The 12,754-nt window shown below is 33.4% G+C and overlaps 1 protein-coding gene across 1 annotated transcript; it reads right to left on the reverse strand.

Annotated features, from left to right (window-relative positions):
* Positions 1 to 1,603: 1,603 nt before the first annotated feature.
* LOC114178065 (UBX domain-containing protein 1) lies at positions 1,604 to 11,867 on the reverse strand. The gene is made up of 12 exons (XM_028063754.1): positions 11,582 to 11,867; positions 11,304 to 11,457; positions 10,857 to 10,952; positions 10,208 to 10,284; positions 9,934 to 10,013; positions 5,576 to 5,636; positions 4,323 to 4,390; positions 4,153 to 4,234; positions 3,032 to 3,118; positions 2,886 to 2,963; positions 2,182 to 2,301; positions 1,604 to 2,070 (listed from the first exon to the last, which is right to left on the reverse strand). Exons 1-12 carry the CDS (start codon positions 11,747 to 11,749, stop codon positions 1,894 to 1,896), a joined length of 1,248 nt encoding a protein of 415 aa, XP_027919555.1. The 5' UTR covers positions 11,750 to 11,867; the 3' UTR covers positions 1,604 to 1,893.
* Positions 11,868 to 12,754: the final 887 nt, after the last annotated feature.

A 12,754-nucleotide genomic window follows, 5' to 3' on the forward strand; every position in this document is an offset into this window, starting at 1 on the left:
AATTGATATCCACTAAAGTTTTTTAAGGGTAAATAACCTGCTTCTAACGAGTTGCAGACTCGTCTTATGATGTCATTCACTTACATCATCCTTGTAAAATATTATGTGTTAGGGCCCCTTCGTTTCTCATTATTCTCATAAGACTTAACTTTCAATCGAGCGAGCAACACAAGGCTTAACCTTCAATCGATGGGATCTACTCTACTAGCCTTTGGCCTCATAGCTACTCTTGATATTTTGAATAAATTTTTGCTACTTCTTGATGCCCTCTACATACCCCCTAAGAGAATGTTTGTTCATACCTTGAATAGATAAGTACTCTCTTGCCACATTACTCATCATTCCCCTTTTTGTGACCCTCTATCTTCTTTGCTTTTTCATGATTCTCTTCCACTCTTATTGATGTCTTAAGACCTTATGTAGGTTCATTTAAGCTTTTATGAAATAAGATAGCAAAGTTATCTAGATGTGAAGGTTCACTTCTAGAGGTTCTAGAGAAGGAGAGAGATGATTTGAACCAAGAAACAAAACAAAATGGACATGATAACATCAAACCCAAATTGAAATAGAAGAAAATAACAACAAAATGGAAGCAATAGAAGATGATAATGGTGAGATGAAACACACCACTACAAGGAGGGCCAAAGGCCACCAATCCTTGGAGATGAGTGGTGTTGTGTCGTTGAGTTTAGTTCAAAATATGGCTTAGAAGTTTTACTCCCAAAGGAAGAGACTCTCACAAGGTTGATCAACAAGAGTGTTTATTCTTCAAAATGCTCAACCATTCTACAAGTCTAGGAGCACCTCTTATATAGAAGAGTTTATGGGCCTCTAAGCAATTAAAAGATAATAAGGATGTCTCTACAAAATTCTAACTCTAACTTCTAGAAACTAGGTCAAATTAGACAAAAGACTAACTACAATGTGTCCTATACGAATTTCATCCAAGCTTTAAAGGAGACCAAAAATTGTCTTATATCTCCAAAAAATGGCCAAAATATACTTAAAAACAAAAGAGACTAAATGGTACATTATACATACTACTTTAGATTTTTTTTGTTTTATGTTTTACTCTCTCCTCCACCTAGGTGCCAAGTCACTTCTTCTTTCCAACTAGGCATGCATCAACTCCTCCGTACCTTCTTAACATAATTAAACCTTTCACGAATTATTTGTGTGAATATTTGCAAGGCATTCTTTTCTCAATTGATGTCATTACCTTTTTTTTTTCAAAATTGCTGAAAATTGTCTCTTAGCATCAACAAAAAAAAATTTCAACCCATGTTAACCAATGAAGAAAATTAATTAAAAAATTCTAACTGACAAAAACAAATTTGATCAATATTAACTAAATATTTGTTAATCAATAAAGACCTTTATCAGAGCTAATACAACCAAAAACATTACTAACTAAAATAAAATTCAATATTAAAATAATTTTTGTACGAAATAAAAAATTCAATTATTTTGTACGAAACAAATTTAAAATTCAATCCATTAGAACTATTTTATTCAAATAAAAAATTTGAAAAGACATAAAATAAAATAAATAAATTTAATATATATAATTTCCCTGAAAATTATGAAATACCCTTAAAAGGAATCTGTGGAATAGAAAGCTTTTATTTCAGTTTTACATTCTGTGTCTTGCATAAAGTCCTTCACATACGTAAAAGGCATGCATCACATTAGATATATGATCAAGTCAACAAATCTGTATAAACCTCAAACTTATATGAAGGCCAAATATATCTGTAGATATTTATAAACCTCATAAACTTCAGGTAAAGAAATAACAGTCTGTTTAATGAACCATCGGTAACAGTGGACTAGGAAATATGAAACCATAAATATCAAGTCAAGTATCTGATTATAACACTTGCACCATCTTATCTAAAGAACTCCAAAAAAGGGATTCTTAATTGCAGAGTCTAGTTCAGATCCAGCTGTGTTCAGGATCGCCATCTCAACTTTGTCCCTAGGCAAAAACAAGAACTCGCCACCATCTATCTTCTCAAACCCGCAAATTTCTAGAAATTCAATGCCCCCTTTCAATGAACCAACTCTGTCCTGTAAAACACACCCAACATCAACACAACCTTACCGTAAAAATATCTAGTGCAAAATTAATATTGAAAAGAAAAATCAGAAAATGGAGCAATATCTAAGAGAGTTTGATACCTGAAAAGATTGGTTACTAAGACGTATCTTTCTGAATTTTTCCTCATCAGGATTTCTGGCAACATTCCCTACATAAGTTAGAAGAGTTTGGAATGCTTTCTTTACTCTGGCGTCATTCTCCTGCTCCAAAAATAAGTTAATATGTAAAAGGGATAAAGATCTCACAATGTTTAAGCAGAAGACACTTTCTAACATACAACATTTGAGAAATAATGTTGTGATGTAAGCAATCAAATTCCTTTAGCTTAATGTAAAATGCGGCTAACATTACCACTACTGCGTACTAAAAAAGGCCCCTTTTTTTCACATTTCAGGATCAACTAAATATATCTTTCTGTATTTTCAAAGACCAAAATGAATGTTCTACTCTCGATTTTAAGCAACAGTACATCTTTATTTTGGAAAACACAATTTTACCACTTTTGCCTTTTGCCATGAAAAATTATTAAAATTATTAGAACCAAAAGGACATGTCGTAAGAAAAATTTATCCTTCATGAACACAAAGGCTACTGCAGTAAGAACCTAAATTGGAAGATTCAGGAGGCAAAGTATTTTAGGATGTAAAGTTATATGTACAATTTGCACTAAAATACGTATTTCTATGCTATTTCTAATGCTATTCACCGTTAGATTGACTCCAGTTCATCAACGATCAAACAGTTATTAATACTGTCAACTACAGAGGTGTTCCCAGTAATGTACCTTGTGGTTCTGCTTGAGAGAACGGAGGCACTCTCTCATTTGCTCAGCTTTTGTGGCAGGCCTAACAGGCACAAAACTCTGCATGCACAAATTTCAAATAAACTAACAAACAATTTTCCCATAATTGATTTTGGCCAAGCTCGTACCTTTTTCTCCTCCACAACAGGTGCAGCTGAAGATTTGGCTGCTGATGGTTCGTCTGGAGGCAATCCAAGTCTCCGCCTTCTTTCTGCCTGTCATAATAGATAAACAAGGTCACTTGATTTAAATCCCCCGATAAAAGATATTTGATTTCCTGTGCTATCTTTTGGAAGAAAAAGGCTTATCGTACTCCTCGGGTTTTTCTAAAAGCCTTGGACATTAGTCCATTAAAGCTCCTGCAGTCATAAATGCAGCAGTAGAGAACTACAAGTTTTTCGTTACCAATAGTTTTGTTCAAAATGCATAAGCTCCCTCCCTCCTTACTAATTTGATCAGCAATAACAAAAAGTAGACTATCATTTTCTGAATGGGTGTTTCGGGTATAGCTTATATGGAAATGGGCTTTCGGAAACTTTCATTGAACACAAATAGTCACTGTATCTTCAATTAACCCTCAAACAACTCTGCACTTAATGCTCCTATTTATGTGCATAGCTCAAATCATTCAATTCTTTAATTAAAACAATAAAACTGGAAAAACAGAAATTAGCTTTTCAGCAAACTTATCTGAAACAGAATTCCTATGCATATTGCAGAACACTTGATTTGTGGGTTGGAGCATAACTCAACCATTTTTATCTAACCTATAATTGGATAACCTAAATGCCAAAGCAACTCCAAAATGTAAACAATATTGTATATATTGTATAATTCAAAAGAATATAAATCTGAGATCTAAATAACCTTTTATCCCTAAACTACAACTTTTATTCATTTTTGACAATCATTTATGGACAACGGTGATTTATCTTAGATATCTAGACTTCTATGTTTTTGTGATCTTTTTAACAGAGACAAAAAGTTAACTAATCACGCCTTGAAAGGAAAATATCTTGAGGGAAAATAAATTCAAATACCAAAATGTATTATCAGTATTCAACAACAGCCACATGACAAACGATCAGGATTTAATGCATAAGGTAAAACAAAATCAAATGGACGTAAGAACACAGATTTATGACTGAATTTGGACTCATATTTTACTTCCATATTCTAATTAAAGGCAGATAAAAACTGTCTCAATAAAAGAACGAGAGAGAACAAAACGGTTAGGAAATGTTGAAACCTTGTCTTCTTCCAACTTTTGCTTGATTTTCTCCCTAGCCCTTTTCTCTTCCTCTTTCTCTGCTTTTCTCAAGGCCAACACCCTGCAAGAGGAACAAAATTTTCTTGTAGCCAACTGCACTCAAAACAAAACACAAGTGTGCAACAGTAAATTTATTAGCTAAGCCAGACCGTTTCCTCTCATTTTCTTCTTCTATCCTCTTTGCTTCCAGCAACTCCTTGCCAATGCGAATTCTCTCCTTCATAAAAAACAAAGAAAATAACAATCCAAAGTAATTAACAAATATGGACAAAGGTATTTAGAAAATACTATATTACAATATTATAAACTGGTCCAACATAAGTATCCATGCATGGGAACAACTAGACTTGTATACAGCAGAAAAGATGGTACAAAAGGTGCCCAAAAAACACACTAACTAGAAGTTTAACATATAGCCATTTAAGCTTCTTTTTTCCCATTTTAACACATTTTTATGAAACCTTGACTGGCTTCAGCTAATTGTCTCTTCTATTTCTTGTCTTGACTTCAATTGATTCAATTAGTTAAATTTCACAATAACCTATGGATATACTTCAGGACTCCGATCACAGCAAATTAATCAATACTTCGCCAACCTTTTAAGAATGCAACTCTAGTCATTTGTCTTTGACTACATAACCCTGGGTGCCAAAACCAATGTATTCATCATACCTTCAAGGACACACCAATGGGTAACACCGCAAGAGCAGAAGAAAATTAGTTATTCAACAATACAGGAGTAATGTGCTAAAATTGGACAACTTCCAAAAGTATCTCATTTTCTGAGCATGGACGCATTTTTTTCTTTCCCAAAATCTAAAATAGAGGGGTCATTAAACTACTAGCAACACCAACAAACCACCTTGGATGCAAAGTAAGAAAAAAGCAATCCCAAAAAACCTATTAAACAGCATCGAAATAACTTTTTTACATTGAATAATGTGAACCTCAAATCCAAGACTATACTATATAGGTCATCTTTACTTTTAACCAACCTACTTTACCAACATAGAGAATACAACAGTCCATTTACTGTATTGTCTTCAATATAATTAAATCAGTAATCAAAAAAAAAAAAAAGTGGGAGCTCAAAGTGCACCCCACAATCATTTGGAATTGAAATGTCATTGACTAGCTCACTATCTTGTTCTAATATTCAACCCTTCCTTGACCAATGGGACAGAGTCATACATCATGTCAAGGACCTTCTCTCCCAATACCAAAAGCCAGAAAATTAACATGAGTTTTATAAAAAAAGCCAAAACATGTTACATGGAGAACCATATGGTTGGTTTTATATCTCGAACAAAGTCTACATACTTAAAAATTTCAAACAAGTGTATTTGAGTAAAGAAAGTCAACAGAAATAAGTGAGAAGCAAATGGATGAATCCACAAAATACCTTTTCTTTTTCTCTCTCTGTTCTCTTCTCTTCCTCTTCTTTCTTCTTGCGAGCTCTCTCCCTTGAGATTATAGTTTTGAAATAAATGAATTACACAATCTAAAGATATATAAGCAATAATAAATAGGCTTAAAAATGTAACTCCGTCTACACTAACTCTAGACACATGTGAGCATGTGCTAAACCCCATAATATCAAACATCAATATGTTTGTGTATTAATGGCCAGAACAAAAGACCATTATGTTATGACAATATCAACTGAACGAAAGGCCAAAACTCAATACATCGACACAAATTTCAATAACATCAATATTGTTGTGTATTAATGGCATTGTATACAACTGACATGAAATGATAAAGGAGACAAAAGCAGACACATTTTCTAATTTCTAATATTTAACAACTTCAAGACTACCTAAAATTTTAAATCAGGGACTCAGGTCCAGTACATATTTGCATTAGGTGTTCACTTGATCATCCTACGCCACTTCGGAATTTCGAAATGCATCATCTGTCATTTACTGATCAAGTGAAAGGAACTTAGGGATTACCTTGGGTCATCATCAAACATTTCTTTCATCAAGTGAATCAATACATTTCTAAAATATTCTCTAGCCCTTTCTCCATAAAAATATTAAAACTCTAAAATATCTTGCCCTTTAGTATTACTTATGACTGAAAATGTGAGGAAAAGAACTTTAGAGACTGATCATCTCTCAGATGATCTTCGTTATTTATAGAAGAAAATTACATAAGAAATATCTAGGTAATCAACACTAACATCTCTCATAGGTACAACATATAGCAATTTTCCAATAGAATTGCTAACTACTTACATTCAATACCTATTTTAACAACTACCAATTATGGTGGATACCTAGGCACCCAAAGACGAGGAAGGGCATAGTAAGCAACGAAATGCTTCGGGGAGTTGAAAATGAGAGTAGATCCGGAGATTCCCAATATAGATCAACCTTTCGAACTGCTGCTGATCCACATGCTAATACATATCCTAACACTTCTCTCAAGTTAAAGCATACAAATTGCATGTACCAAGCTTGAAACAAATAAATTCAATTTGTAGTCCTCTTAAGGATTTTGTTAACACATGTGCAAGGTGATCACTTGATCCAACAAACTTGGTACAAATTTCCTTGGACAACTTTCTCAAATAAAATGACAATCAAGTTCTATGTGTTTAGTTCTCTCATGGAACACTAATTACAAGGAATGTGGAGACTAGCTTGGTTATCACATTACATCAACATTTGTTGGATCTCAAAGAAATTTAGTCCTCGAATGAATTATTTCATCCATACAAGAATGAATTTTTCATCCATGCAAGTTCACAAGTGAGAGATGCTATTGCCCTGTATTCAGCTCTAGTACTAGATCAGGCAATCACATTTTGTTTCTTGATTTCCAAGAAATAATGTTTGCTCGAATGAAAACACAATACCCTATAGTGGAGCATGTATCCATATGAAATCATGCATATGAGCATCACAATACCCCAAAATCTGGGTATTATATCTATCTTCATACATGAGACCTTGTCTTGGAGCCCTTTTGAGGTATCTTAAGACATGGATGATAACATTCTAATTTCAATACAAGAATGTTGCGTAAACTAACTAACAACCCACTACAAAAGATAGATCATGCCTAGTAATAGTAAGATCAATAAGTATCCCACGAGTCTTTTATATCTCTCTAGATCAAAGTGATGTTCACCTTGATATGCCATTGTTTTTTTTATTTGGATCCATTGGCCTATCTATTGGTCTACATTCAGTCATATTTGTTTCTTCCAAGACATCTAAGGTGTATTTCTTTTGAGGAACTACAATGTCTTCCTTTAAGCCATTTCAATGTCTAAAAAGTATTTGAAACTTTCGAGATCTATGCTTAGGGTTCCTTCAACTGGAAGATTATAGTAGCATCATTTCCTATATTTATGACATCAACATACACAATTCAGTAAACACATTTTCCAGGCAAGGTATGACAATAAAAAACTAAATGATCAACCTCATTGCATTTCATTACAAAAGTTTGAGTAATATAAATCTCCTCGTTTAGACCACCATGAAGGAAAGCATTTTTTTATATCTAATTGATGGAGACGCCAATGACGTCTAGTTGGTAGGGCAAAGAAGAGACACAAAGTAGTCATTTTGGTTGCAACATAAAACGTATCACCATAATCAAGGCAATATATCTGAGTATATCCTTTGGCCACCAATCTAGCTTTGAGGCACTCATCTTCACCATTTGGCCCAACTTCAATGGTGTAAACCCAACACCCAACAACCTTTTCTCTAGGTGGAAGAGGAACTAAGTCCCATGTACCATTACGTTCAAGAGCTTGTATTTTATCAATCATGGCTTGTTGCCATCCACGATGATCAAATGCCACTTTCACATCTTTAAGAATGGTGGTGAATGATACAAAGGATATAAAAGAATAAGAGAAGAAAACAATGATGGCTTAGAAAATTGTAGATGGGATGAGAGTTGTGTATAGAGCGAGTACTTTTTTCGAATAATAAGAAGGGAAGAACACAATGATGGCTTAGAAAACTGTAAATGGGATGAGAATTGCAATTAGTGCAAGTACTTTTCCGAATGGCAATAGGCCAACAGGAATCTTCATTATCAAGAGACGTAACATGGAAGGACAATGGCTGCTAAACTTCAAACTGAGATATTCTTGATATTCTTCATCAGAAAAATGTGGTTCAACCTTCTTAAATTGGAACATGTTTTGTGTCTTACTAGGAAAACCATGTAAAGAGAAGCATTTATTTTAAGTGTTGCCAACTCTCTTACAAAAGGAACATTGATGACGTTTGTATCCACTCTAAGAAAAGGAAGACATATTGAACGAACAATTCACTACCAATCAAAATTACAACAATCTATACTCCACAGTCAATGCCAAGTATAAGAGACAATAAACAATTGTGGAGGAAGAGTATAAGAAAGAGAGGAAGAGCCTTTTAACCAAAGCTAAAACCGAAGAAACAAGAGTCAAAACAAATATAGGGATGCTAATGAGCCCTATGGAGAAGACGAGGATTTATTCTGGTGACAAAAAGGCAGTTGACGAGTGGCTAAAGGACCGACAACAATGGTCAATTGAAGTGGCCAACAGTAAACTATAGTGGCCAACGACTTGCAAGAGCATGGTAGTTGAATCGTGAATCATATCATGTATCAGAGAGCTGATTTATCATATCGTGAATCATTTCGTATTGCGAATTGTACGATTCATAAACATTTTGAAAGCATCTTTTTTAATTTTTTAGATACAATGTCAATTTCTAGAGTCACCCTTTTTGGGTGGAGTAGTAACTTTAGTCACTCTTTTTTGGGGTACAGTAACTTTAGTGGAAGTTACCATCTACTTATTGGGTCTTAAAACGTTTTAAACAAATGGGCTAAAATTTAGGTTAAAACCGGCACAATTCCAACCCACTAAAAACCCTAGGGTTTTTTGTGTTTCATATGCACAAAGACTAGCTTCAAGGCCATGCCACTGTCAGGTACGTTGATGTCATGCGAGTTGCTGCCATGAGTTACCAACATGCGAGAGATGTTGACTTCTCTCTCATCACTCCACGAGGCAGCGAGAAGCACCACGACAAGAGGCGCCAGTGTGAAAGTCACTGCAGCAAGAATCGTCATCGTGAGAGGTGCCATAGTGAGTGATATATGTGCCCATGGATGCTACAATTTGGATTGATTCATACAATTTGGAGTCTGAATCATACAATACAAACATGACACGGGAACAAAAACGATTCATCAAGCGATTCTATCGTGGAGTTATTGAATCGTTTCGTATCGTAAGATTCATATCATGAATCGTACGATACTTACTACCATGAGTAGGAGACGCTAGACGAGGGAGGATAATGGTGTTTAAAGCGGTGGACAACAACAAAACTAGCATAGTAGGATCGACATGCTTTGATACCAACTTAAGCCTGAAATATGAGAAAAAGAACCTAAGTGATTGATAATTTCTAAGTTGTTCTTTGTTATTTATAGAAGAAAATTACATAAGAAATATCAGGTAATTAATGTCAATGCCTCATGGGTACAACATATAGCAGCTTTCCAATACAATTGTTAACTACTTACATTAAATACATATTCTAACAACTATCTATCTATATTTAATACATATTCTAACAATATTAATGTTATCTGAATTGGGGATTACCTTGAGTGAATCAATACATTTCTAAAATTATTCTCTAGTCCTTTATCCATAACAATATTAAAACTCTAAAATAGCTTCATTAATACGCCCTTTAGTATGAATGTTATCGGAATTTAGTTTTATACCTTAGTTCTTGTTGTTTGGCTTTCAGTTCTTCAGGGGTAAGAGAAGGTTTAGGAGCCTCAATTTTGGTGTTGGCAGGTACCTGAGATAATCATTCTTCAGCAGGTTACAAACTAGAGATGCAACTTAATCACACTAAATAAAATTTGGCACTTACTCATTACTTGAACTAGACTTAATTTTGTTTAAGTTTGCAACACCAATTTGCTACTTATGCAGCAATCAGCAGTTAAGCACACAGTGACAAAGACAGATAACAATTATATAATAGTGTACCAAGGGCATCTGATCTATGTCATGATCATTCTCATGCTCTACTATCCAGTTTACAGCCGCCTCAAGACCAGCATTACCTGTCGAAGGGAGAAACCAAGTTTAATAATATCTAGATGTCGATAACTATCAATGTTTAGATATATATACTATTAACAATGTATTGCAAATACTTTTGAAAATATGACTAAAACATTTCACAAACGTCAAAAACTGTCCTATGACAAAAAGCACTATTATAATCAATTGTACTCACTTAAAGATACATAAACAGCTAACATACTCCAGAAATGTGCAATGATGCAGTAATATTCACAAACTATCCCATCAAAATAATATAATTATCAAGGCAGGCAGAAAAAATTAAAAATCTACAATAGTAATCAAGCTGCATCACACTAGGTAAGATTAGCTTCAGGATCAATCAATGTTACTAGGCTCTATTGCAAATCACGTTTTCAATAAAAGCAGTCCCATACAAGTTAAACATAATTGGTCTTCCTCTATTTCTTTAACTCAGATGATCCCCCATTTCATCCACTTAAACTACACAAGCCTTTATTGGTCTTCTCACATGAGACAGCAAAAAAACCAGTTGTACACTACATAACTATGCTCAATATCAATAGAACAAGACCGCAAGTAACTTCACCAGAGTAATGAAGCGCCCGTGTAGCCCGTGCCGTTGGAAACCCCATTGATTCGAGTTCTTCAAGCAGATTTTTGTCCACTTCAGGAACAACCATTTCTGCATTTCTCAACATACGTCACAATCAACAAAAAGTACAATCTAAAACCACATCCCCATACACCATCTTCACAATCATTCATTAACTAAAATATCGGATTCCATGATTCATTACCTAAAAGAATAATGGTGAAATATTGTTTAGATATAGTTACTAATCAGATCACTATCCCTTCACAATCTTTACTATTTAGTCCTTTACCAACACACTTTTTATTCCGTTTTAGTCTAAATTATGGAGACTAAAACGGATAAAAAAATGCTACAGGTAATTAAGCCTTTACTTCATAACTCTACAATTTTAGACTAGGAATACCCCAATTAATCAACTCGGTTTAAATTAAAAAGTACCTTCATTTTGATCAGTTGATGCGGTGCTGGAAGGGTTTTCCAAGGAAGCGATTGCATCCACCTTCGGTGCCTCCAAACTAATCGGTTTCACGGTCTCGGAAGTCTTGTCAACAAACTCGGCGTGGCCTGTTCTTTTAGTGTGCAAATCACTCTCCTGTGTACGTGATCCAAACAACAGTAATAGTAACAGATTCAGTTAATAACACACATATTATATAAAAGGAAGAAAAAATCGTTGAACCCTAGAATGAGAATCGGTAATTGAGGATGGGACTAACGGTTTTGGATCTGCAGGGTTTGGAGCAAGCCGTGCAAACGAGGTTGAGAACCGGTTCGGTGGATTCGGAGAAGTTGGAATGGGAAGTGAGTTCGGCGTGTTCTTGAGCTTCTTCTACCGTTCTCAACAGAGCACCGCAGTCACCGCACTTGAGAGAAACCCCCTCCATTGATACAAAGCAATGCAAGAACGATTATCAACAAAAACTATTTATATTTTGACCAATAAGCACTTAAGATGACTCTCTGCTTTGCTTTGCTTTCTCGGTACAACAAAATGGATGCTAACAAAACTGCCGCTTCCTATATCTCATCTAACAATAAAATTTTATATTCAAAATAAAAATATTTTAAATATAAAAGATTTTTTAAAAGTATAATGATTTTTAATGTTCTTTTAGAATGATTGTTCTTATAATTTTGCAATTTAAATTTTGAAGGATATAACAAATGCCAAATTCATTTGTTATTAAACTTCTTTAGGAACTTTATTGACACAATTTTGGTTGTTTCTTGTAAAACTAAACCATCGCTAGTCAGTTAAATCCATTTTTCGTTTTAAATTATTTTAAAAAATTATATTTCGTATATCAATTAAATAATATATAATATTTAGTCTTATATTCTGTAGAAGTTAATGTTAAACATTATTTTGATTCATTATAAAATTTTATTTATCATTGAACTCCTTTGTTGGAAATAATACTTAATATTATCTTTTATAAAATTCAAGATTCAATATTTTATAATTTATTTTAAGAATTAAAAATAATATTTTAATTTGAGAACAAAAAATATATTTAATTAAATATTACTTGAATTAAAAAATTAAAAAAACACTTTTTTTAAATGGAAATGCTTTATTTAGTTAATTCAATTTGTATTTTACCATCAACAAGTAATTCATAATTCAAATTGTGTAGTTATGTATTTAATTCAACATTATTTATTCTTATCAGTAACAATATCTATAATAATACATACAGAAATTCCGTTTTGTGTCCACATTTTAAAATATCAAATTTATCCTTTAAAATATAATTATTTATTAAATTTTTAAAAATTAAATATTACTTTTAAAAGAAAATTATAAAATCGTCTATTTTTGCTCTTCTTATTTTCTTTATTTATCAATAGTTATTCTTTCATCTTTTATTATATATTTCACTTTATTT

The sequence above is a fragment of the Vigna unguiculata genome, chromosome 3 (assembly GCF_004118075.2).
Source record: "Vigna unguiculata cultivar IT97K-499-35 chromosome 3, ASM411807v1, whole genome shotgun sequence".
NCBI lineage: Eukaryota > Viridiplantae > Streptophyta > Magnoliopsida > Fabales > Fabaceae > Vigna > Vigna unguiculata.

Excerpts from the sequence above, each read along its gene's own strand:
- LOC114178065 (XM_028063754.1), bottom strand. The coding sequence starts at position 11,749 with ATGGAGGGGGTTTCTCTCAAGTGCGGTGACTGCGGTGCTCTGTTGAGA. Across the intron at positions 5,637-9,933 it reads GCCAAACAACAAGAACTAAG|GGAGAGAGCTCGCAAGAAGA; the intron begins GTATAAAACTAA and ends TATAATCTCAAG. Across the intron at positions 2,071-2,181 it reads TTAGTAACCAATCTTTTCAG|GACAGAGTTGGTTCATTGAA; the intron begins GTATCAAACTCT and ends TGTGTTTTACAG.